Source organism: Brachypodium distachyon, chromosome 3, assembly GCF_000005505.3.
Source record: "Brachypodium distachyon strain Bd21 chromosome 3, Brachypodium_distachyon_v3.0, whole genome shotgun sequence".
Classification (NCBI taxonomy): Eukaryota; Viridiplantae; Streptophyta; class Magnoliopsida; order Poales; family Poaceae; genus Brachypodium; species Brachypodium distachyon.
The window spans coordinates 24,945,494-24,971,529 of NC_016133.3; the positions used below are offsets into that span (position 1 = coordinate 24,945,494).

At 48.3% G+C, this 26,036-nt stretch overlaps 2 protein-coding genes across 6 annotated transcripts; both read left to right on the plus strand.

The window, feature by feature from the left end:
* The first annotated feature begins 762 nt into the window (after positions 1-762).
* Positions 763-20,903, plus strand: LOC100837095 (alpha-L-fucosidase 2). Of its 4 annotated transcripts, XR_001407040.2 has the most exons (11): positions 763-1,085; positions 1,937-2,082; positions 2,159-3,090; positions 4,053-4,185; positions 5,600-5,758; positions 16,317-16,541; positions 16,813-16,914; positions 17,001-17,136; positions 19,007-19,080; positions 19,204-19,319; positions 19,969-20,098. XR_001407040.2 is itself a non-coding variant. In XM_024461232.1 (10 exons), exons 1-10 carry the CDS (start codon positions 848-850, stop codon positions 20,266-20,268), a joined length of 2,286 nt encoding a protein of 761 aa, XP_024317000.1. In that variant the 5' UTR covers positions 765-847; the 3' UTR covers positions 20,269-20,392. The 4 variants fall into 4 exon arrangements, 2 of the variants coding, with proteins under 2 accessions (XP_024317000.1, XP_003573887.1); XR_001407039.2 differs by having other exon boundaries at positions 19,007-19,319; XM_024461232.1 differs by lacking the exons at positions 19,007-19,080; positions 19,204-19,319 and adding an exon at positions 20,250-20,392 and having other exon boundaries at positions 765-1,085; positions 19,969-20,164.
* Positions 5,765-16,303, plus strand: LOC112271606. Of its 2 annotated transcripts, XM_024461234.1 has the most exons (3): positions 5,765-9,337; positions 9,409-9,520; positions 9,602-16,303. In XM_024461234.1, exon 3 carries the CDS (start codon positions 12,590-12,592, stop codon positions 13,658-13,660), a length of 1,071 nt encoding a protein of 356 aa, XP_024317002.1. In that variant the 5' UTR covers positions 5,765-9,337; positions 9,409-9,520; positions 9,602-12,589; the 3' UTR covers positions 13,661-16,303. The 2 variants fall into 2 exon arrangements, with proteins under 2 accessions (XP_024317002.1, XP_024317001.1); XM_024461233.1 differs by having other exon boundaries at positions 9,409-16,303.
* Positions 20,904-26,036: the final 5,133 nt, after the last annotated feature.

The window sequence follows — 26,036 nt, forward strand, 5'->3', positions numbered from 1 at the left end:
AATGGTAGACTATAGTTCACCAAACATCTGGTGTATCATTATTAACTAATTTCACAAAAATATTCAGAATTTTGTAAAGAACACATAGAATCCATTATGATAAATTTTACTTTCACGTCTTCACTACTGACATGTCGTACGTAATAGCAAACATTTCAACTGAAGTGAGCATTCTTTTTTGTATGTAGAAACATATCATGAACTACCATTTTTGCATCCAATTAATGGTTTCACAAACACTATTTTCATTTCAAGATCATAAAAATCACAAGTCTTATTGGTTAGTTCGTATTGTATGCTTTCCATCTTAAATTGGTCAATATAAACACTGACAAGTATACATATGTTTTATTTGCTACTACGAATTAAAACCTTCACAATGTGTTACAAATAGAGGGTAGGGAAATATATTGCTCAAGCAAGCAAAATGCCAAAACATGTGTAAATAATTTCAGCAAATCAAGTGTCAATACACATATTTATTATGGAAATCACTAAAATGTTGCCCGCACATGTGTGCAGGCCATTGTGTTAGTTAAAGGTTAAAAACAATATTTACTCTACTTAGATTAGCCAACGAGCTATAATTTCAAAAGCTGAAAAGAAGGGATCAACATAAATTCACTTGAAGCTGGTTCTAAAGAAACCGGAAAAAAAAAGGCCATGATAAATGTCTTACCGCTCGGGAGAAAAAAAGGCTTCTTGTAACCAGCGGAGATGGCCCTGATCCGGAAGACGGTAATTACGAGAAGGCCTTTTGTATCCGCTTCTCGTGTCCCCAGGTCGCATTATTGTAGTCCCACTCAGCCACGCCTCAGCTGACTTCTCGTGGGCGAGCTGTTTCCCCATGGACGGAGATGGCGGCAGTGACTGCGACACCGGCGGCGAGTGGATCTGGGTGCGTCGACTGCAGGAGGCCGAAGCTGCGGCTGTGGCAGCTGGGTGGCAGGCGGAGGAGTCGCGGCCTCTGAAAGTGGTGTTCGCGTCCCCAGCGAAGTATTTCACTGACGCGGCGCCGATCGGGAACGGCCGCCTCGGTGCCATGGTATGGGGCGGCGTCGCCTCCGAGAGGCTCCAGCTCAACCGTACTTAACCGACCCCCTTCCTTGTCTTAAATGCTATTACTCTGCGCTAATCTCCAAGTTTAGTAAAATATGTGGTTCTTGGTTGGTTAATTAAACGTTCTCGTTCCAGCTCGGGAATCAGTTAACTACCGATAAATTTGGGCAATTGACACCCGGAGTTGTTTCCTTTTAACTACCGGTTGTTACGAGAAGGATGGGCCATGGAGCGTGCGATTGCTCGTTTGTTCATACTGATAATTCATGAATTCTATGCATTGTCATAGTAGCTTAAATTTGTAAGTTGGACTAGGGGTGAGTTTGGCATTGAGGTGGATTAGGATAATCCAGCTTTTCCAACTAGCTTTTGGCTATTTTTATGTTGGCTAACCAATTTTTTCCTGCTTTCATGTGTATTTTCCCACAACAGATTATTAAATTAGTTCAGCGCAGCATGCAATGCTAAACTGAGCCTAGAAGTTTTATTAGGCCAACTTAACTTTTGCTAGCCTGTTTCAAGTAAAATGGTGGGAGACCCTCCTTTTGTTTTGATGAATTTTCAAACATCCAAAACGGTATGTTTTTCTTGCTCTTTGAGATGGGATGGTTAGTCTTGTTGGTTTATTTTGAAGAAAAAGGTACAGCTAGTAATGGCCTTATTAGATCATAGTGCTGATGGTTGTAATATTGAACTTTTGTTTTACAAATTCATGATCTTTTTTTCTTTCTTTTTTTTTCCAGATTTTGAGAATTTCAAAATTTGTGTGTTACACGAGTTTTTCAGAAAGTTTTAAATTTTAAAATTTCAAAATTCTTTCTGCCAATCTGTGTATTTTTGTAGAGTTCATTGCTTCATATTAGAACTGTTGGTGTAGATGACACATTATGGACGGGCGGACCTGGTAATTATACAAACCCCAATGCGCCTACTGTTCTTTCGAAAGTAAGGAGCCTTGTTGGCAAGGGACTGTATGCTGAAGCTACAGCTGTTGCTTATGACCTGTCTGGTGACCAGACACAGGTACTTATTTTATTTTAGCTAGAAGAAATTATGCTGCTATATTGATGTTGAAACATGGCTTATGTTTTAACTGTAGATCTACCAGCCTCTCGGTGATATTGATCTTGCTTTTGGTCAGCATATCAAGTACACAAATTATAAAAGATACCTAGATCTGGAATCTGCAACAGTAAATGTCACGTACACTGTTGGGGAAGTAGTCTACTCAAGGGAACACTTCTCCTCAAATCCACATCAAGTCATTGCGACTAAAGTCTCTGCGAACAAACCAGGAGCTGTCTCCTTTACAGTATCTTTAGCTACACCACTGGATCACCGGATTCATGTAACGGATACAAATGAAATAATCATGGAGGGTTGCTGTGCAGGAGAAAGGCCTGTGGGAGATGACAGTGCATCTGATGATCCCACTGGAATAAAATTTTGTGCTATTCTTTACCTGCAGATAAGTGGTGCCAATGGCACATTGCAAGTATTAAATGATAATATGCTGAAACTTGATGGTGCCGACTCAGCAGTTTTGCTCCTTGCAGCTGCAACCTCATTTGAAGGACCATTTGTCAAGCCTTCTGAATCGACACTGAATCCAAAAACATCAGCTTTCACAACATTAAATATGGCTAGGACCATGTCATATTCACAGTTAAAAGCTTATCACATGGATGATTACCAGAGTCTTTTCCAACGTGTGTCCTTGCAGCTTTCACGAGGCTCTGATAATGTACTCAGAGGTAACAGTTTGCCTAATTCACCAGAGAATAGCTGTCAGGATATTGCAGTATCTCATTGTGTTGAACAGATATCTGACCGCTCATGGTTGAAGGAGCTTAATAATTCAGACAAGCCTACTGTAGACAGAATTATAAGTTTTGTAGATGATGAAGATCCTTCTCTGGTAGAACTTTTATTCCAGTTTGGTCGCTATCTACTCATTTCTTGCTCGAGGCCTGGAACTCAAATTTCCAATCTGCAAGGAATATGGAGCAACGACACTAGACCACCATGGGAGTATGCTCTTACAACAACATATCTTGTCTTGCTTTGTTAATTGCATCAGTTATAAGTTTCGTATGATACTATCTTTAAGTCTTTCAAATGGGAAAAAAACTGGAATGTTCATCTGGGTCTCACTTTGTGGAACTTCTGTATTCAGATGCTACATCATTTAGTATCATTATAATGTGATCATAACTGTCAGTTCTGTGAAACGGTTTGTCCTTACATGCAGTCTGCTGCTAGATAACCATTTTTTCGCCATGACAAGTAACAAATTGAAACATTTCAAAGGTATCATAACAATCTATAGCTCATTTGCATCAAAATGAGGAAAATATACTCCTATGGTGTCAAACAAGATGAGTGGCCCTTTCTCTTGATATGTTTCAAAACACTCATGTAGAGGTTCATCTAGTTTGCACGTTTTAAAAGTTAGAGACTGTTCTATTGCATTAGTTATATGGTTTAAAGCGGTATCCGTTTTTCTGTAGATTAATTAAGGATTCTTATGATACACAAGTTAAGATACTATGGTAAAGCAACACATGCTTTTTTCTTTAGTTTTTCGATGCAAAAACAATGAAGCAGTTCATTTACGAGATCCAGGTAGAAAACTATACAATTGGCCAGGTTTTACTTAAGTTTAGAAGAAAGATCAAACAGTTCTTTTTTTGAAAAGAAGATGCCAAGAACCTAAACTAGGGACTAATACCATTGAAGATTTTGCCTGTTGTGGTGTTTCCAAATCTGCCAAGCTGCCGTGATGAAAGCTTCTCTGTAGAAGAGGTTATCCGTAGTGTATTAAAGTAATTTTTGTTGCAGGTAATACTGATTCTATTCCGTCTTAGCAAGCTGATGTTGAATTTACTACAGAAAATGTAGTAGTGTTCATAACATAATGATTATAGTCCTATTTACACTATTTTCTGACAGTCCAAGTTTGATCTCAGTTTGTCGTTCCTTTCACTTTCCAGTGCAGCTCCCCATCCAAATATAAATCTTCAAATGAATTACTGGCCAGCACTTCCTTGTAACCTTAGTGAATGCCAAGAACCATTATTTGACTTCATTGAATCCCTTTCAATCAATGGGGCTAAGACAGCAAAAGTAAGTCCACTTTTATAGAAGAATGTCTCTGAAACTGTATGTTCTCTACCCAGTATTCCTGTGAGCATTCCAGCATATCTTTCTACTTTCTGGTGAATCAAAACTTTTATGTACTCTATGTTTTGTGGCGATGGGTCTTGGATCCTAGCAGCATCATTGCGCTCCCACAAGGATGGAGCAGCAGCAATGCTTCTACACGCCCGGCGTTTGCACAAGAAGTGTATCAAAGTTATGATTTAGGGAAGTTCTTTTTACTAAGTAGTCTACCTATTAGTCTTGCCTATTTGTTGGTTTCATAAAAGATGGATCTTCTGTTGTAAGGGATTCCTATAGTTAAGCAACAAGTAAACAAAGTCCCTAGTCCCTTCTCAGTCCCTTTAGTCTTTCTGTTGTCCTCTTTCACCCTATGAGCTAATGCCATTGTCCTTAAAGTGGTTCCCGGGTAACCTCTCTCAGATGGAGGTTTACCCCCGTTATGAAACTATGTTCGCAACAGCCATGTTCATTTAATGCTTAACTTTATTGTGCGATGTGAGCGCTAGTTCACAGCCGCATAACTTTTGAGAAGAGAGCAACATTGCATGGCTTGAAGGGGTTCAGGGAAATATGAAGAAAAAACAGATGGGAGAGACTTAATCCTTTACAGATGATGTGATGCTCTAAGAACAATCTTTGTATTTAAGGAAACTTGTCGCTACTACATGGATTATAGATGGAAACAAACCAATTTAACAAGGAAACAAATCATTTGAATACGTAATTTTCACACAGTACTTCACCATTGCTACAGTCTCACTATAATACTCACTCCACAACATCACGAGTATATATGAATGATAGGCAATTTTTTGAGTTCATTTCGGTGCTATTGAGTATTGATATGACAATGCAAATCTGAGTACAAAAATTTGAAGTTTGAGAGACAATTGCAATGATTACTCAAGGATAAAATATTGTATGTACAACTGGCAAAATGAATCTTATTGCTCCTAGTATCATGAAAAGTATGATGCTCAGGAAGCTACATTCCAGGTATTTGCTATGTGTGCTACCCAGCCCATCCAAACAGGGCTAAGTAAATTTTATGGTACTTATGTTTGAAGCATTTAACCCGGTACTGAAAGTGCTATATTTAAGAAACTGTACAGTCAACATAGTGCAGCTTCTCGATGAATCATTTGGACAACTCTATTAAATGTTTTTTTGTCCGTTACTAGATTCTTTAAAATTTATGGTACATATGTTTGAAGGATTTTACTTGGTCTTTAAAATTATTTCTATACCATGTTTATTCAATTTATGAGTTCCAAATGGGTTTGCATCAAAGTTTGGAATGTCCTATTTCAGGGAAGCCTTTGAGGTGATGGTATAGTTTTTGTAAGACCTTTGATGTGATGATATGTTTCCTTCACAGGTGAATTACGAAGCTAGTGGTTGGGTTAGTCATCAAGTCACAGACTTGTGGGCAAAAACATCGCCGGATGCTGGTGATCCTATGTGGGCTCTATGGCCTATGGGAGGGTCATGGCTTGCTACACACCTGTGGGAACACTACAGTTTTACATTGGATACAGTAAGTACTGACATGGACAATAATGCATTTCCTAAATGCCATGAGTACTTGTATGCATTACTTTCTGTATCACTGTATGAGTAATAATTCGTGCGAAGATATGGGAAATTGAGAATTATAGTTGTCACGTTTTTAGGTTAGAGCCTAATCTTATTTGCTGTTTATGCAATTATGCTAGTGCTGTGCTCTTTCGCCTCTTTCCCTAAGTTTTGTTGATAAAAGAAAATCTTAAATCAGATCTGAGGGATAGGTCTCCTTTTATAATAGTTCGTCATAAAGGGAAATCTTAAATCCAATATGATGTATAAGAAAAGCAATGTCAAACCAGGATATTAACTAGATAAATTGATATTTGAGGATTGAAGCAGTCTCCCTGTGCTTATCAGGGATGGCAGCCATAAACCTGGTCCCTCATGACAGTAATCTCCGAGATTTTTTGGTTGATAGTTTAAACTGATCTCTTTCCGCTTTCCTGGGCAATAGTTTGACGTCTAGCAAACACTATTAGTTGGAGACGTCTAGCAAACACTATTAGTTGGAAATTACACTAGCAGTCTCCCTGTCCTTATCATTGAGATATATGCTTGCTTACATTCCAATACACTTCATTTGTGGTGTGGAGATGGATAGCACTAACAACCTAACTAGGAAATGTGGAGTTGCATGCACCAGACCATTCCACTCACCTGCCTAAGCTGAGAGAGCGAGGGAGGGAGGGAGGGATGGAAGGAGAGGGTCGGACATTACACTCCAACATTCCCCCTCAAGTCTATGCTCCTATAGAGCTATGACGTGGGTGGTGGAAGCAGGGGTGGGCCGCAAAAATTTATTGCATAACTGGGTTTTGATCCTATAACCTCTTGGTTGCAAGTTGTATACACCTAACTAGTGCATCCAAAAGAAACTCACATGGTATCAAAGCCAAGAGGTCTTGAGTTCAAGATATGGCTGACGCAATTCAAATAAAAAAATTGTAGCCCAGTTTTGGTCCAGATTTTCGAGGGAGGCACACATGAGGAGCGTTGAAGTATAAGTGAATTTCCCTCCTCTCCCAGTCAGCTCGAGCTTTTGAGTGAACTGGTTAGGTACATGCAACTCTAATAGGAAATACTTTAGCGTCAAGAAAAAGCATTATACATTGTCTTGGGTATATGACAGCATGACAGCTAGGAACAAAAATGGAGTGGGTACTTTTGACAGTCCCTCTGACCAAAGGTTTTGGGAGTAGATATATCCAGTACTATCCTTAACCTGTTTCAGCTCTCACAAATAGAATCGGGAATGTGATAAGGGATGAGAGACACCTGTCCTCGTGGGCCCAGGATTTTGAGGATGGGTATTCAAAATGAAAAAATATTCAATGTATGTCACAAATGTTCTCATAGCGTAAATTAAATATTGTAAGTCCATGTCAAACAAAAAATGTGAAACGGTATTGTAAATTTATAATAAAAATCGTCACATCTATACGTTTTGGCACCATGATTTTATTTTTTTTGCATATATGCAGCCTGTTAAAATGTAGGAGCGCTAATAGGCAAAACAATACTAGTCCTCGTCGGCGATCGTCCCACCGCAATCGCGCAGCCCCGAGGATGCCTCTGAACGGGTAGATTCATACCAGCCTAGGCTCGTGGGCGCCAAAGTAGAGCCTAGGACCGACTGAGGTAAGCAGTTACGTATTCTCTCCCCAGCCACCAGACCAGGCGCCCCCGCGGAGCCTTTCGGCTCCGGGTCTGGGAAAGGAGAGAACAGACACAGGGTTTCCGGTAAGTCATTCCCGGGAAGGCTGCCCCCGGGGTACCCCGTCCCGGGGGGCCTTAGACAGGCGCGGTGGCGCCGCTGCCCGTGCTCCTAGGTTCCGGGATACCCCCGTATCCTCGGAGCTAACAGTAGCCCCTGTGCGTTGATTTGGCAGGAGGCAAGCACTGATGTAGAGCCTCTCGCCGGGTGATGCTCCCCAAGGAGCACGGGCCCATCGCAATGAGTGCTTGGCATCGCGTGTGGTCGCTTTTGTGCCGAAGTGGAGATGACCTTCCACGACTGGACGTAGCCTTGACTGCTCTGTGCGGCGATCTCGATTCCCGTACTCCGTGGGAAGATGCGTTGTGGTTCTGGGTTCATGGGCATGTTAATCGGGGCGGTTTTGGGCGAATCGAGGGGAAGGGCAAGGGGTCAGCCTTAACATAAAAGGCGCCGCCACTTCTCTCGCCCACAACTAGCAACAGCCCAAGCTCTTCGTCTTCCTCCTTGCTTTGCTGCTTCGCTGCTCGCACCCATGGCCTCCAAAGCTCGCCAGCCCAAGGGGACGGGGAAGGAGGTTGCCGGCGCCGATGAATTTGACGCCGCCACCCGCCATAGGTTCGCCTTACTCGGTGAGGGCATTAGCGGCGAAGACAAGATGGGCGGCCTACGGACCATGGTGGCGGGGCCCACCAACAAGCACGGTGCCACCAAGCTCAAGCCTGCCGACCAGCAGAAGAGGATCTTTCGGACAGTGTTCATGGAGCACCTAGTCCTGGGGCTCATCCCGCCGGTGTCGTGCTTCATGGCGGCGGTGTTGCTACTTTACTCACTTCAGGTTTTCGCACACCTGTGCGAGAACTTTGTCGAGGTGATGCCGAGCGTGACGCTCTTCCGCCACTTCTTCATCCCCGTCGTCTCCGGCGAAGCCTTCTTGAGTGGAGGGAACACGTCGAGGCTTCGGGACAGACTAGAGGGTGAGTACATCCGGGAGTCCCCTCGGTGGATCGAGGTGACGGGCTGACGCGCGGGTGCCACATCGGGGTTCACTACGATGAAAAAGGCGTCTTCGATGCCCCAGTCAGGCCGGCGTCGCGCCCCGTTGGCACCCTAGCGCTGGATGAGAATGATGCTGACTTCCAGGACGTCCTGTGCGGCGTGAGGCATCTCGTTGGGCAAGGCCTCACGACCCAGATGGTGGTGTAGGATTTCATCCTCCGCCGTTGAGCTCCGCTGCAGAGGAGATCCCACGCCCCGTGGGCGTACGAGGGCCCAGCGACGGCATGGGCATGTTCGCGGATGAAGGGGCCGAGCTGGACGACGAGACCTTCTACGACACTCTGGTCGTTTTCTTCGGCACGAAGAATGCCAAGGTACTACCTAGAGAGATCGTTCCACTGAGCGCGACGACGGGCGCGACGACCTTTTGGCCGCGCTGCCCGTATGCGACGGCTGGGGCATAATTAGGTCCTGGCAGCTTCCAACCTTGGAGGAGCGCGAGGCGATGGAGAGCGTCCGGGGTCGGCTTGGCATCACGCGGGGGTCAATAAACCGCGTGGCCCTCGGGAATCCGTCTAGCCGAGCCATTGGAGTTCCTTCCACTCCCGCCGCCAGGGCCCCCGGAGCGGCCAGGGCGGTGGGCAAGGTGCCGGCAAGCGCTTCCTCCGGCGCAGGCGCGGATGACTGGGAAGACTGCGACGACACACCCCTAGCCTTCCGCCGCCGGCGGTGGGGTCAGGGCACGGCCCCATCTCCAGGCCTTGGCTCCACCCCCATTCCCAACGTGCTGCCGAAGCAGAGGGCGCTCTGCGTGGTCGATGAAGATGCAGAGGGCGGGTAAGCAGATTCTCCTCCTTTCCCTTTCGGTACTCGAAGGACCCACCTAACCTCCCTTGATTCTTTCGCAGCCCCGTGGCTGGCCCGAAGAAGCCGGGGGACGATGTTCTGCCGCCTGCCGCAAACCCGGGGAGCAGGGAAGCTCCCCCAACTGATTCCCAAGCACAGGATGCTTCAAGCCAGGTAAATTTTCTGTTCCCGGCTATTACCTTGCAAGATCAACACACAGACCAACAGGGAGGCACCTTACCCTTATAAGTGCAGGTCCCACTTCCTCCGAGAACGCGCCATCGGCGCTGTCTCCCGGAGTGGCTTCTCTTCCCGGCAAAGGTCCTTCCCCGGGGTCGCCTCCCTAGGGCCCAGCTCGCGCGCCCTTCCCGAAGGAACGCACCCCCGAGACGGTGGACCTGAGCAGACCAATTGTCCTGGAACCTCGCCAATCTGCACAACAACCACAGGGTAATCCATCAAGAGATAGAAGACAAGATGGTGGACCTTGTTCACGCTGTCGGAGAGGCCTCCGCGGCAATGGGTGCGTTGGAGTTGGTTCCCATGGGCGTGGATCTGCAGGACTCCGCTGACCAGATTACGAGCATCACCTGCTTCGTATCCAACTTGGCTGAGCAGCTGGTCGTGATCGCCAACGATCAGGAGGCGATGATCGATGCCTAGGTCAGGAGCTTGGTTTCCCAGCTTCTGATTTCGGTATTAAAGCCGGCTCCGCCACCGCCTGGCTTTACTCCCCCTAGAAGCGATCCTCTAGCCTGTCCCTGCTGATCGCTGGACCGAGGAGGAGAACGCGGTCCGTCCCGCCGTCGACTAGCTGGTGGAAGCAAGGCTGCGACGCACTTAGGCGGGTCCTTTTCTTTTCTCCTGCATTTTGTTCATTCCCGGCGTGTGTTGGCCGGGATTTAATTTGTCTCAAACATTCGTACTTGTTCGTGTTTAATATTTTTATTCTCCGGTTTGCTATTCTGCCGGTGTCCCCGGTGTTTCCTGGGAAGAGGTTGATAGTTATTATACATTAGATAGCTCCACGTTTCCGGGGGACGACTCGAGTGCCTGCAAACCAAGTTGTGCCGCCTCGGACGTGGTCCTGAGCGCGCCCACAGGGTCTGCGCCACCCCTCGAGTCACTTCACCCTCTGCCAACGCATGCTTCGGTACTCACACGAGAGCAAGGTTACCGGCGGGCGCCCTTCAACGGCCGAGCCATGTATAAGCGGGTATCTTCTCTTCCTCGGGAACCACTAGGCCACCACTCTTCGGAGAATCCAAAAACGAACAAAGGGCAATGAGGACTTTTACTTAGCTTTTCTCGGGCTCGACCTCCGTTCCAGGATGGCAGGCCCTCCTGTCCTCGAGTCAACTTCCTCACCGTGGAGAAGATGACCCGTTCTGTTCCCTGGGTTAGTGATATAGCTGTATGTATATGCAACACTTAGAGATAAGAACGTTCGGGCCGTGAATCTCCAACCCATGGGGGGAAAGCATTCATGGGGGCGGGCAGGCGGTGACTTATTCCATCCGATAACCCGGGCTCTTGGGGCGAACCTAGTTCTGCTCCGGAGGCAGCCTCGGGTGTGGAAGCTGAAGCACCCGGCGTGGGGCTGGCACACCCTTTTTTCTTGACCCTAGCTTGCCTGCCCACCTTCCTGAAGGGATTCTTCCATGCGCCGATTTCACAGCCAGGGATACAACCAAGGCAATGTAAAACTAATAAGGTTCATTACAGGCGTGGCACTGTTCTTAGGGCGACCCAGGCCCGTTGCTCATTCGCGGACGGGGTTCGGACATGAGACTTTCATGCTGTTCATGCGATTGGCTTGGACGCAGACTTTTCTCACCACTCGCGGAGACTGTGTCCGAATGAGGCTGGATACTGCTCGCTGTCTACGGGGGAAACCTGGACAGGCTCTATTGACCGCCACCCTTGAGGTGAGCGCGAACTCACTGCCCCGTCCGGACGGACTTATTGTTCTCCTTGGGCGGCTTCTTGATCACTGCTGCTGCTTTCTTGCCACGTTTGACCTTCGGCTTCTGGCTTGGCGGGGTGACCTTGGCGGTAGTACCAACCAGGCCAGCCCCAGCCGCTTTCTCTCCTCCAGCGTCTCCGAAAACCTGCTCAACGCAGAACACAACATCTTTCACGTCAGTCTTGATGGTAATCACCCCTGCGGGCCCGGGCACCTTCATGACATTGTACGCATAGTGCGACGCCGCCACTAACTTGGCCAGTGCCGGGTGCCCCAGGATGCCGTTGTATGGCAGGGGATGTCAGCCACGTCGAACATGACGTTCTCGGTGCGGAAGTTCTTGGCCGACCCGAAGGTGACCGGTAGTGTGATCTGTACCAGCGGCTGCGTCTCCTCGGGATTGATTCCCTGGAAGGTCTTGGTGGGACGCAGGCGGGACTGGGAGATCTGTAGCTTCCCCATGACCTCTACGGACAGGAGGTTCAGGCTTGAGCCCCCATCCACGAGCATCTTTGTCACCAGGGTGTTGTTGATGGTCGGAGAAACCACCAAGGGCAGGATGCCCACACTTGTGGTGCGCTCAGGATGATCGGCCGCATCGAACGTGAGGCGTCGCAGATCAGCTCAACAGCTTTTGGGCAGAGCGCATGGGTTCCGGGAGAGCTTCTTGAATTCACGATGAGACGCAAAGGCTAAGGCTCCCCCGTGGATGCATACCACCTCATTGGCTGACTGGTACCCGGCGCCCTTGCCCTCTTCGTCAGCTGTGTAGTCGTCGTTGTCGTTGTCGAGGTTGTCGTTGTTGTTGTCCTCGACCAGGGGAGCACGGGCAGAGGTGGCGCCCCGCGCAGCCACCTCCGCGGGCTCCCTAGCCCAAGCATTGCCCGCGGCATTCTCCTTCATGGGGCAATCCCGGGACACGTGGCCGGGCTCGCCACAGTTGAAGCACTTGCCGTCTGCAGGGTTTTTCCGCTCCCTGCGACCAGAGCGATTATTTTCTACCATGTATTTTACCTTGCTGCAATCCTGGAGGTTGTGGGTAGGAGACTTGTGGATGAGGCACCACATGCCGGTCCCCGGGTCCGGGGAGGCATCGATACCCTTGGCCTTCTTCGCGGGAGCGGTTCCCTGCTCCGCGGCAAGAACGTGGTTGGCTTCGCGTTTCCGTGCCTCCTTCTTCGCGCCTTTTGACTCAAAGTTAGAGCGGGCCTCCCCGGGCCTCCTCTTGCCGGGCACACTTGTTGGCAAGACCGTACAACTCGGTGGTGATCCGGAGAATGCGCGTGCTCAGCTTCTCCCGCATCCGGACATCCCGCACATTCGCGTGGAACGCGGTGATGACCGTCTCCAGGGAGACGCTGGGGATAATGCGCTGGGTCTTGCCAAAGCGCACCATGAACTTGCGCAGGGACTCGCTGGGCTTCTGGAGGATGCCGTGGAGGTCGCTGACCGCCCCCGGGCGCTTGTACCCTCCCAGAAAGGCACCAAGGAACTGCGCAGAGGTCACTCCAAGACTTGAAGGAGTTGTGCGGGAGGTTCATGAGCTAGGAACGCGTCTCTCGCTTGAGGGCCAGGGAGAACTAGTTGGCCATGACCTTCCCATCGGCTCCGGCGGCGAGGCAAGCCACAGAGTACACCTGCAAGAAATCCAACGGGTAGGTCTTACCATCATACTTGGGGCCCACGTCCGGGCAGAAAATGGGCGGCCAGATGACTTGGCGCTGTTCCGGGACGAATGCGAGGCATTCCGCTCCATGGATGGCAGTCCCGAGCTCGACGGAGTTTGTAGGCTCGTTCTCCCGTTCGCGACGGTGCTCCATGCGGCGCTCGATGCAGACACGAGTGTCCTCACCGAGGCGGCCATTGAGGTGCGCACGGAGATCTTCTCCGGAGGGCGGTGCACACGAGCTGAGGGAGATGTGATCATCTTGCCCAGCAACACGGGCAGGCCCGCCGCACCGGTCGTCGGTGTTCGGGCACGAGGAAACGGGCCGAGCCCCAGCATTTCCCTGCACGCGGGTAGCCCCAGCCGAGTGCACTGCTCCTGTGGTGCGCGACAGGGCCTAGCGCACGCGCTGTGCAGGCGGGAGAGCGAGCAGAGCGGCGAGCCACGCATTCCATTCACCTTGCTGAGGCGAGTCCTTGGCCGGCGGGAAATGAAGCATCGCGTCCATTGCCGCCAAGGCCTCCGAGGCAGTGTCGAGCTCGGCCGGTGCCGGGGGTGGAGTACCTCGTGTCGCACAGGCCCGGCTGCCGTGAGACTCTCCGTTCCGGCGAGTGGAAAGAGAGCAACCGCCACGCGAGGGCGGGTGGGACGACTGCATGTCCCGTGGAGTTGGTGGACGTGACGGTGACGAGTCGTCGCTCGGGTTGTGCTCCCGAGACGAGTGCACGTGGGGCGTTACCGCGGCACTCGGCGCTTGGTCGCGAGACGGGTGACCGCGTTGGGCTCGGCCTCACGCGAAGGGTGACGGCTTGGGGCGGCTGGACGTGCTGTCGCTCTCCTGCTGCTGAGCGGACGGCGCACCCCGCTGAGCGCTCGACCTGGTGGCAGCGCGCGACGACACAACCTTGCGGCGATGTGCCATTTTCATTGTCGATGCAGAGGATGGAATCAAAGTTGACGTTGGTGAAGGTTCGAAAATACTTGCGCCCCGTACCTGGCGCGCCAGATGTCGCGTCTGCGAACGTGGACACCGAGAGTGCGATCACCCCCTTTTTTGTTTAGGTAGGGTGGCGCGGGGAGCGCTTCGAACTTGTCGGTAATGACTTCGACTCCGATCGTTTCCCCAAGTTCGTGCCACCCGGAGGTATAATACCCTACGGCCTGCTTTGTTTGTGTGTTGATGGTGGTGGATGGCTCAAGGAAAGATTACAAGGAGCTGCCGGAACGTCGAGCTCTAGCCTAAGCTACGGCGACCTAGGAAGGAGGGAGAAGCGGCCGCTGCTCTTCTTCGGCAGTCAGAGCACCAACCCTTCTCCTACCCCGAGCTCTCTATGCCTGGTCTAAGCCTGATGCCAACCTTTTTTGGAAGCCTCGGGCCTCCTTTTATAGTTCAAGGGGACACCACAGTGGCGAACTAGGGCAGACAGCATGCGTGTTGCTACAGGAGAACATCCCCGCTACAAGACGAATATGAAGCCGTCTGCCTACTCTGTGGTTTCTATCCAAAGTGATCTGTACCCGGTCCGGGGCGCAGAGAAGCTTTCGGCCTTGTTTGGTCCGAAACGGTGATAAACCTGGCGTGCATGGAAGCTGGCCGGTCAAAAGGTAAAAGTGAACCTGCCGCGTCCAGCGTGTAGTCCTCGTCGGCGATCGTCCCACCGCAATCGCGCAGCCCCCCTTTTTTGGAAGCCTCGGGCCTCCTTTTATAGTTCAAGGGGACACCACAGTGGCGAACTAGGGCACACTGCATGCGTGCTGCTACAGGAGAACATCCCCGCTACAAGACGAATACGAAGCTGTTCGCCTGCTCTATGGCTTATGTCCAAAGTGCTCTGTACCCGGTCCGGGGTGCAGAGAAGCTTTCGTCCCTTTCTCGGCCGAAACGGTGAAAAACCTGGCGCGGCATGGAAGCTGGCCGGTCAAAAGGAAAAAGTGAACCTGCCGCGTCCAGCTTGTAGACCTCATCGGCAATCGTCACACCACAGTCGTGCACTCCCAAAGAGGCCTCTGAACGGGCAGATTCGTACTAGCCCACGCTCGTGGGCGCCAAAGTAGGAGCTCAGGACCGGCTGAGGTAAGGAGTGAGTACTGACGTATTCTCTCCCCGGGCACTAGACCAGGCGCCCCAAGGCTCCGGGTCCGGGAAAGGAGAGAACAGACACAGGGTTCCCGGGAAGGCAGCCCCCGGGGGGCTTAGACAGGCGCGGTGGGGTCGTGGTCCATGCTCCTAGGTTCCTGGATACCCCTGTATCCCCGGAGCCTGACAGTAATCCATATCAAAATTCTACCAGAATTTTTGGCATTCACCTGAATACCTGAAGGATCAACTAAGTCAACTAGAGTTGGTGAATAGAAAAATTGCTAAATTTTAGCCTTAGAAAATATGTGGTCCGTAAGGAAAGTGGTAGACCAGCGGTGGACCCATCCGGGTTGTTTGGCTGGGGCATGCCCACCCAATAATTCTTGAAATTCTTCTTAACAGCACAACATTAGTAGAAATTATCAGAAAATATAGAACTAAAGTGTCGGTTTGGTACCTAATTCGCCAGCCCGACCCAACACTGATTGCCTTCTCTGATCTTCTCCCGGTTATCTTCTGAACCAGTGCAATGTCCTGAAATTTTTATGTCATTCTGTCTTTGCTCCGCCCAATATTAAAAACCTGGGTCCGCCAGTGCGGTAGACCCTAACACATGGAAGTTCTACCAACATGGAAACACTAAAGCTATTTACTGGAGAGTTTGGATCGTTGGCGTTATCCTACGTATCTGTTGGAGAGGCTTGGCGACAAAAGCCTACGGACACAAAGTACTTGCCTTAAACCTCCTTAAGTATAGGACAAAAAAAATCCATGCCCAGATACTCGGACTGGATTTTCACAAGAAATCCACAAATCCTGACAAACTTCTTGGCTTCTTCAGAACCAGGAAGACTTCCAAGCTCCCCCCTAGCCGACTAGGAAGCGACACAACCTCCAAAGGTTGCAAAAGGCATGAATTCATTCGTCGAAGTTAATGCAGATTTGGAACCCAGGAGACTTGTAATTAAGTGAGTGGAGTTGGAAATTGGCCTTATGATACTGGGAAACCCAGATTTGGTACGGGGCCTAATGAGCTTGGATGGAGGGGGTAGTAGCTCAGTACATCTATTTCCACCTTTTTCTTGTGTTGTAATAGATGTATATTCTCTTAGATGGTGTTGTTGAGATAATGGTGAACTCCACACTGTTCTTTCTTTGTAGCAAACTGAGATCACCTTCTGGATATATGAAAAAACATAAATGTGATGTAGACAAGATCAAATTACAGCAGGTGTCATATTCTGTTCTTTCTTTACAGCAATTTTTGGAGAAAACAGCGTATCCCCTTTTGGAAGGTTCTGCTTCCTTTCTGTTGTCATGGTTGATTGAGGGGCAAGGAGGGCAGCTGGAGACCAATCCTTCCACTTCCCCAGAGCATTACTTTATTGCTCCAGATGGCAAGAAAGCGTGCGTGAGCTACTCAACAACTATGGACATGTCAGTTATTAGAGAAGTTTTCTCAGCTGTTCTTCTGTCTGCTGATGTAAGTCTTAAGAAAAAAACTTACTAAAAGAAACGAATATTAGATTATGCATATAGTTTAATGCCATATGACTGAAGCATATAGCTTGAAAAAATGTACTCTCTCCGATCCATAATAAGTGTCTCAGCTTTAGTACTAAGTTAGTACAAAATCTGAGACACTTATTATGGATACGAGGGAGTATATTATACTAATAATTAAGTCTTTTGTCATTTGAGCATGCATTCCTTTGAATGTGTATGCTTTTGAAGTATTAATATGTTTCTATCAGATTCTAGGGAAGTCTGGGACTGATGTGGTCCAGAGGATCAAAAAGGCACTACCAAGGCTCCCACCTATTAAAATTGCTAGAGATATTACAATCATGGAGTGGGTTAGTGGATACTTTTTGATTTGTTCATCTTTCAAGTGCTTTGCTTCGTTGCATTAATTCTTGGAATACTTGTGTTCTATGCACAGGCAAGAGACTTCCAGGATCCTGAGGTTCATCACAGACATGTATCTCATCTCTTTGGTCTTTATCCTGGACATACTATGACACTTGAGCAAACACCTGATCTCTGCAAAGCTGTTGGCAATAGTCTTTACAAAAGAGGTATTTTGGTCATCTTAAAACTGCAGTATTAGGAGATAAAAAAAAAGTGTGCAGGACTAGATTTTGATCCTCTTTTGAAGTTCATACTGTCTTTAGCTTGGGCCTTGGGTTCTTCTTAAAAATTTAAATACCAGCTTGGGGATGACGGTTTCTTGAGCTTCCCTTCACACAATGGCTACTCAACATTGCATAGCTCCATGTTGATCTAAACTTTTTTGAGATCTCGAGGGTTAACTGTTGAACATACAAGGAATAGGTATAGGAAGAATAAATAAATAAATAAATAAATAAAGGTCCTTCAGTTACATTTTGTAATTCGGTTTTGCTAGATCTCAGTCGACTGAGAAATAGGTTTTTTGTTCGAGCGAATAGTTCTGGCCCGTTTTATTTGTTTGAGGGAATCGTTCCGATCCGTTTTGGCGTGAAAGCTGGGCTGGTTGTAGTCGGTCGTGGTGTGATGGTGGGCTGGGTACCTTTTTTCCAATATCTTGTTTGTGTTATGGGCTGTTTGATCTAATTAACAACAGAAAGGCTGGGCATAATCCAGCGATTTTTCTGGTAGATGTTATATGCTGTGGGCTTGTGTTCCTGGATGGCCTTTGCTTCCGGATATCGGGCTTGTCTTGTTTGGCTCATTTTTAGGCTTTTTTGTTTTTGGACCTGCGATTTTTTTTTCCGTTTGACTTTCTTTTAGCTTTTGCGTTGTCTCAACAAGAGAAGGGATGAACCGGGTGATAAGAAGTATTTATAAGGTGTGTGTTTTTTGTGGCTATTTTTCTTATGTCATCCAATAAATGCTTGAACCTTATATCTTTGTGCAACTCAACCATCACCAATTTGCAACTTGTGAGGATAATTTATTTGTCGATTGTGGATCTTTCTTCTCATTGGGTTGTTTCTCGTTGTTTTTCTTATCTATCATCTCTCTTTCTTTCTTCCTTGATTTTTTATTCAATAAACTCAATCATATGTATGTTTATGTTGTTATCATTTTTTTCCTAGACGGTTGCAAAAATTCCGGGCATAGTTGCACTTTACACCCGTGTATAACTTGATCATCACTAACATGCAACTTGATATAATACTTTTCCTTGTGGGCTACTTTTCTATGTTCGCTTTTCCGGATTTTCTAAGTATAAATTGCATAAGAAAAAGTTAGGGATGAGTTGATTTGAATTTTTTATGCCAGTTGCACAAGCTCCCTGCTCATGTGTAATTTTTAGGTCAGTTGCACATCATCTCTCTTTATGTGCAATTTAGTTTTAAGGGGGTTAGTTTCACATCATGTCTCTTTATGTGCAATTTAATTTATTTAGGGGGTCAGTTGCACGTAAAACCATGATCTAAATTCTACAATTGATTTTTCTTAGTTACTTGCACATCATATATCTTGATGTGAAATTTAGTCTTTTTATGAGTTGAATTGCACATAAAAACTCTTGATTTGCAATTGAGTTTTTCGAGTTAGTTACACATCATCTCTCTTGATGTGCAATTTTGTTTTTTAGAGGGGGGTAAGTTTGCACATTAAAACTTTTGACGTGCAATTGAGTTTTTTTAGTTGCACGTCATATTCTTTGATGTGCAACATTTTTTAAAGGTTGAGTTGCACATTAAAACTCTTGATGTGCAATCGAGTTTTTTGCGGGTGAGTTGCAAATCATCCCCCTTGTGTGCAATTTAGCTTTTTTGAGAGTGAGTTACGCAATATGATTTTTGGTGTGCAATTTGAGTTATTATGATTGAGTTGCACATGGCTGAGATTTAAAAGATTTTCTTAGGCAACCTACCGTAGACACACTCTTTTTCTTACATTTTCCCCAAAAAAAACCATTATATTGAATGTCTTTGTCATTTTCCCTTCGAGCAGCTATATAATTTAAGTCCTCGTTGCACATTATGCCCGTGGGCAACTCAACCATCGCCAATGTACAACTTGCCAAAGTAATTTTCCTTCTTAACTACTTATGTATATATATTCGCTCCTTGTTCTTTTTTTTTTGTAAAAACTAAAATCCTTATATTTTGATGCTGGTAATTATTTCGGCACATGCACAACATTCCAAGACTACTCTTGCCATAGAGTATATGTCATATTCGGTAGCAGTGGTGGTCAGGGTAAACACGGTGGAGCCAATGTGAAGTGATGCAACTGCATATCCAGATCATCGCTCACGGGAACGGTAACATCTTTCGAAAAAAACAACTTCATACTAGACCGTCCGAGATGTGATAACATTTTTTATACTCCCTCCATCCAACAAAAGATGTCTCAAGTTTGTCAAATTTTGGATGTATCTAGACATGACTTAGTGTATAGATGCATTCAAATTTTGTCAAAATTGAGACATCCTTTGTTGATGGAGGGAATACAAAATAACAACCAATATTCCAATTTGTAACCGACTTTTCAAATTTTGGTATACAATCAACATTTTTTATAGCGAATGGTATACAATTAACAGAAACACAAGACTGTAAACACACACACACACATACGAGACAATGGACGACCAGAAAGTCCAGGCCCACTTCGGCCAATGAGCCCAACGTCCAGCCCATGTGAAACCTTCGTTTTCTTTTATACGATGCGATAGCACAAAGGGATCGAAACGTACGTACGTCTTAAAAAACAGATTGACTGAGAAAGACTTAATTCTCAGGCGACTAAGATTTAGTCGCTCCCTTTTTCTTATGCAGATTGCTTGTATAACTAGGTGTTATGTTCTTTACCTTTCAACAATTGCATGACACTGTTAGTAATGTTCAATTTGTTGAACCGGCCCCCGGTTTTATGAACCCGCCAGTTTTTTATATTGTACAATTGTTTAGGTGATGAAGGCCCTGGGTGGTCTACTGCATGGAAAATGGCTCTGTGGGCTCATCTTCACAACAGCGAGCATGCATACAAAATGATTCTGCAGCTAATCAGTTTGATAGATCCAAAACATGAGGTTGAAAAGGAAGGAGGTCTATACAGCAATTTGTTCGCAGCACATCCACCATTCCAAATCGATGCAAATTTTGGGTAAAGCAGATCATTTTTAGCATAGTAAATCATTTTCGATCCAATCTGTCCACTATACCATGATTCCCTTGAATTGTGAGATCAGGAGTCGCAGCTCTAATTGACCTGGAGGCTTTCAAACTGTTGGCGACTTAAAAGGGATCCAAAATTTTACTCTATGATAATAGTCACTGCGGTTCTTACTTTTAACGATCCATTTTCACATGTCCTAATTGTTTTCTCCTGTAGATTCCCTGCTGCATTGTCCGAAATGCTGGTACAGAGCACTGGGAGTGACCTGTACCTGCTCCCTGCTCTACCCCGCGACAAGTGGCCTCATGGTTGTGTCAAAGGTCTCAAGGCCCGAGGTGGGGTGACTGTTAACATTTGCTGGAAGGAAGGTAGCCTTCATGAAGCTCTGCTGTGGTCAGGCAGCAGCCAGAATTCACTTGCGAGGCTTCACTATGGTGGCCACAATGTCATGATCAGTGTCTCTGCAGGTCAAGTCTACAGTTTCAGCTCGGATTTGAAGTGCCTCAAGACATGGCTACTTTGAGAATCATTTGCTGGTTCTGCAGTCCCAAGTGAGAAGAAGATTTACCCATGTTTTCGTGAGAACAGAAATGACTAAGTTCGTTAAACCCTTGAACTGATAAAACCTGCGTTTTTCCACATGCGTTTCTACTTTATCTTGACATGTACATGTATTCTGTCGGATTCAGAAGAACTAATTCGAGCGTCTGCACCCTTCCCGCAAAGAGCTTGGTTTCCTTTTGTGGGCCGACAGAAAAGTACATTGATCGTCCTGGAAGGAGAAGTTCCATGACTATTGAACGTACAGGAGCGAATAGCCATGGGAGGCTCTATTAAAAAAAATAGCGATGGGATAGTAGAGCTGCAAATTTTTTACTGGCATGCTTTGACTCTTTTTAGTTCAAACAAATATGCGAGGGGTTCGGGAGCGGCAGATCTGTGGGTTAGCAGGCACGGTGGCATTTCTTATGTTACTAGTGAAACCCGTGCGTAGAGAGAAATAATAAAATATAAAAAAAAATAAAAGAATATAAACAAATAATAAAATGTAAATACAAAACATACTAACGTACAGAAAAAAAATATGCCGACTATTTTTATTTTCTCTATGTATATTCATTCCGCATTGTTATTCTCTGGTTTTTTATCATATATTTTCCCTCGACATGATGGCCGGATCCTTTTCAACGACCCGGCATGTCGGAGCCCGAAACTCCGGCACCGGGGATGCTTGGCACTCCTTTTTGGTTCGGTGGAGGTCTAACACCTTAGGTCCTGCTTTTGTGTTGTATTCAACTAGTGTGTGTATTACAGGTTGTCGGGGGGGTTCCCGGGCTTAGCTACTTGTCCCTCTAAGTGCTTGTCCATTTGGGTAAATGCTGAACCTTTTGACCGGTGGCATTGGTCCTCCTTTTATAGTCAACGCAACAAGTCATACTCTACTGCTGATCTTCGCTGGGCGCTTCATGCAGCGCCCAGGCCACTGTTTGTGGTGAATAGAATGAGCTATAGGGTAACCGCCGTAGCCGTGCTGTGCAAGACTAGACCTGGCGTTGTAGCCTCTGTTAGAGCATTAAATGCCCTGTCTTCACCGTTCTGCTAACCCCGCCCGTAGGCCCGGGCTCCCATTGCCGGGATGCTGCGGGGGCAGCGCGTCTTTACCTTGCCGGGAAGGCGCTTCCCGGGTATCCAGTGTGGAAGGGTATCCTTTCTACCCGGAATGTTGGCCTTGACGTTGTAAATGGTGTCAGAGCTTTTCAACCTCCAGTGTGATGGTCTTGTCAGTGAGTGTCTTCTTGGAGGCCCGTTAATTGGCCTTGCGGGGGTGGGCTTCCCGGATTCGCCCTTCCTGAGAAGCTGTCCTTGCGGGATCTCAGTCGTTGCGACCCACGCGTCCTGCATCAGTGGGACCCTGTGGGCCAGTGTTGCGACAGTAGCCACCATGCGTGGATTGGCAACCTTGAGTTCCCGGGTTACACTGTCCTTGGTCGGTCCGGGCTACGCCCTCACCGACGTGTGGGTCCCACCAAAAATTCCTGGTACCCGGCCACGTTGGCCGCATGATCTCTTGCCTTGTTCCTCATGATTACCAGGGAGTTATGGCCACATCGCGCACCCTATCTTGATTCCTCCAAAATTGTAGGGCACTTAATTGCTTATCATGGAGGTATCCGTTGCGACCCGCCAGCCTCAGATAAATACCCAAGGCCGGCGGCGCCAAGGCACCCCCACTTCTTCTGCTTCTGTTACTGCCCTCCAAGCTCGTCGCGCCCCAACCCTTGCCAAGCTCATCCCCATCTTCTCCGATGTCTTCCAAGGGCCAGAATCGCCCCAAGGGCAACAGTAGCAAAGGAGAGAAGAGCGAGAAAGCCTCCAAGAAAGAGATTTCGGAGAGGGGGTGGAAAGACGAGGAGATGCGAGCCAAGTTCGCTTTCTTCACCCCCAGGTACAATGGCGAGGGGGTGGAGAAGCTGGCCTTGGCGCTTGCCACCAAGCACAACGAGTATGGGCTGACGCGGGTCTTGCCCCTCGGCGGGGACCGCAACAAGCAGTACTTCTAGGTCTTCGGATGCTTCGTCCTTGCCGGGTTCGTGCGGCCGCATTCCTTCTTTCTCCACGCTATCATGGAGTCCTATGGCCTCCTGCTAGTGCAGGTTCACCCCACGTCCTTCTTCATATTGTTTGTCTTCCAACACCTCTGTGAAGCGTTCGTGGGGGTGATGCCATCGGTGGCGTTGTTTCGCCAATACTACTACCCCAGGCCGAAGAAGAACGCTTCCCTGTCCACGGGCGTAGTGTTTCGGTTCCGCGACAAGCTGAAGCCGGAGTTCATCCAGCTAGGGAAGAAGAAGATCGAGAGTGAATGGGGCAGTGATTGGTGCTGATGCGCACCAACGAGCTCCAGGAGTTCCACGAGGACCTTCCGCGCCCCCAAGGACGACGAGCTGGCCCCCGTTAGCAACAAGATCCGGGCGCTCTGCGAAGCCGGGCTCACTGATACGGATGTGGCGCGCAACTTCATCGGGAGGCACGTAGCTCCCCTGCAGCGGTGCTCACATCCGGCGTGGATGTACACCGGGCCAAGCGCCCGTACCCGGCTACATCACAAAGACCTGACCCCGGATGAGATCCAAGTCTAGGTGAAGGGCATCACCGGCGAGGATGAAGCCTTCAGGCTACTGCCGGTTGGAGCACAAGCGCTCCACGCCAGGGTCCCAAACCTAGGAGCTCGGGACTACCCACTCTGTGACGAGTGGGGACTCGTGGAAGACTCCACGTCGAGGGGCCTTCCCCCGCAGCCCAGGACCCGTGCCGGCAAGGAGCCGGCTACGGAGCTAGAGGAGGGAGAGGACTCGGATTGGGAGTTCGCCATGTCGGGGGATTCGGGTGCCGGCAATGACTCTTCTCTCGGCGCCGGTGGAGACTCCGGGACAACGCTCCCCAGGAAGCCGGCAGGGGCGTGCCGGAGGAGGACGACGACAGGGATGAGGATGTCCCCCTGGTGAGGTGGACGGCGGCACAAAGGGGGAGCGAGCGTGAGACGAGCCCGCCGCCTCAAGCACCACCGCCGGACGAGGGGACAGTGGATCCTGCTGGCAGCGGGGTGGCAACCGAAGCCATCCCCACCGTTGGTTCCCCCCAGCGAGGAGCATCCTGGCAGACCGAGTGCTCAAGCTCAACCCGCCGGGGTAATGCTACTTCATCTAAGCGTTTTAACTTCTTAGATTTCCACTGGTTTTATTAACTTCCGCTTCTGCGTTTCCGCAGGTCTTCGAAGAAGAGGGGCAGCCTAGCACTTCGCCGGCGGCCCGAGCCAAGAAACAACGTGTAACAGCCCAAGAGCAAAATTTACATTTAAGCCCTTGTTTGGACCTGTTTGTAATTTAATTCTTGTTGCATAACATTTTACATTCGCATCCATGCCATGTCATCACTTCTTTGTTGCACATAAAATTTGAAAATTACATTTTAACTTGTGGTTTGAAATCTTGTTGTTTGAATTTGCTAGAAGATTCAATTATGAATCATCCTTCTTCCTATATTTTCAAATGATATTCAAATGGGTCTTGTTTTAAAACCTTTGACCCCATTTGAATATTTCCAAATACTAGTACCATATTTGAATTCTCCTACTTCTCAGCTTTTCAAAATGGTATTTGAAATTTGAATCCAAAAACTATTTGCAAAAACAGAAAACAAAAAAAGAAAAGGAAAAAGAAAACCTTTACTTGCTTACCTCAGGCCCGGGCCAGCCCCGCAGCCGCCTCGGCACGGCCTCGCGCGCGCCCGCCTTGCTGCCCCGCCCCGCCGCGCCGCATCGCCGCGGCCCACTTCTCCCGCGCACGCCCCGCCGCCCGCCGTGCGCTTCCCCATGTTGAAGGCGTATTTCGCGAAATGCGCGTTCTCTCACAGGCTTTCTTCTTCCTCATCTTTTCTTCCTCCTAGCCGGTGAGCCCCGCACGCCACGTCCGCCTCGACAGCGACAGCTTCCTTCGCTTTGCCTTTATAAGCTGTGCCGCGCCTCCTCCCTTCCTCAGCGCCAGGCAAACCTTAGCTAGGGTTTCCTCTCCCTCCTTCTACGCCGCCGCCGTCGCCTTCTTCCGAGCCGTGGACGCCGTCGCGACGCGCCGCCGTCTCCGGCCGAACCACGATGCCCCGACCGCGTCACTAGCTGCGGCTCGTCGTCCTCTACGCGCACGTGCAAGGAATTGGACGGGGAACGTCCACGTCGACGCCTAGAACGACTCCTTCCTCGCCGGCCATTGCCGCTTCTCTGGCCAATTCCGACAAGCCCGTCCACCAATCCTCGTCAGCTTCCTCCTAGGGACTCAGGGTGAGCTCCTCTTCCTCCCTCTTCTTTCCGCGCTCGTTTTGGTGCGTCGTATCGCCCTAGCCGAGCACGCGTGCTCCGCCGTGCCGCCGGCGAGCTACTGGTCGTTGCCGCGCCGTCGACTCCTTAAGGACGTTGTGGTGGTCTTTGTGCCACTTAGGATATTTCTGCGCGCCGCCGGCGAGCTCTGCCATGGCCGTCGCGCGCGCCCGCTAGATGCTGGTTTGCGTCGGGTTAAAAAGACATGCGCCCTATCCCTGTTGAGATCCGCTCGCTGTCCCCACTGGCTACCTCGCTCGTTCGTTCGCTCGGTCAAACCGACCCGGGTTCAATCTCCCGTGGGTGCAGGGTAAAAACCCCACATTTTTACTCTTTGTCCACATCTGACAGGTGGGACCCGCCGGTCAGTGACCGCGGCAGCCAGCTCAGTGCGCCTCTCCTAGTCAGCCTTCCGGGCCCGCTGTCAGCCGCACCGGCTAACTACGCCCACGTAGTTTTAGTTCCCTGTGTGTTTTCATTTGTTTTAAATTTCCAGAATTTTTTCAAATCTTGTTTAAATCCTAGTAATTGCCTTCTATGTCCAAACTGAGCAAACCATATATGTTTTGGAATCAGAAAAATGCAGGGAATTTAACCGTGCATTTAGATTTACACTTTGAGGTTTCAAATTTCAAATATGTCCCAGATTTGAAATTCAAACATAAGAACTTGTGTAGCTCCTTGTTTAAAATTGGTAATGAATTTGAACCTTCTGTAAAAATCTGAATTGTTCCTTGGAGCCTGTACTTTATGACAATGTGACTGTTTAATATATTTGAGAAAAGTGTAACCACCGTTACCATCCATCTTACCATCTAATGGATAATCTACTTCTCTAAATGCCTAGAACTCTTGATTAAATTGGATGCATCATTCTATCACATGCCATGCATCCTTGTTTGCGCATTGCACCCTATGAATGCTTATTCTACCTAGCTTGTGTGTTTGAATCTTATCGTTAGCGACTCCGACTTACTCCGTCGACGATCC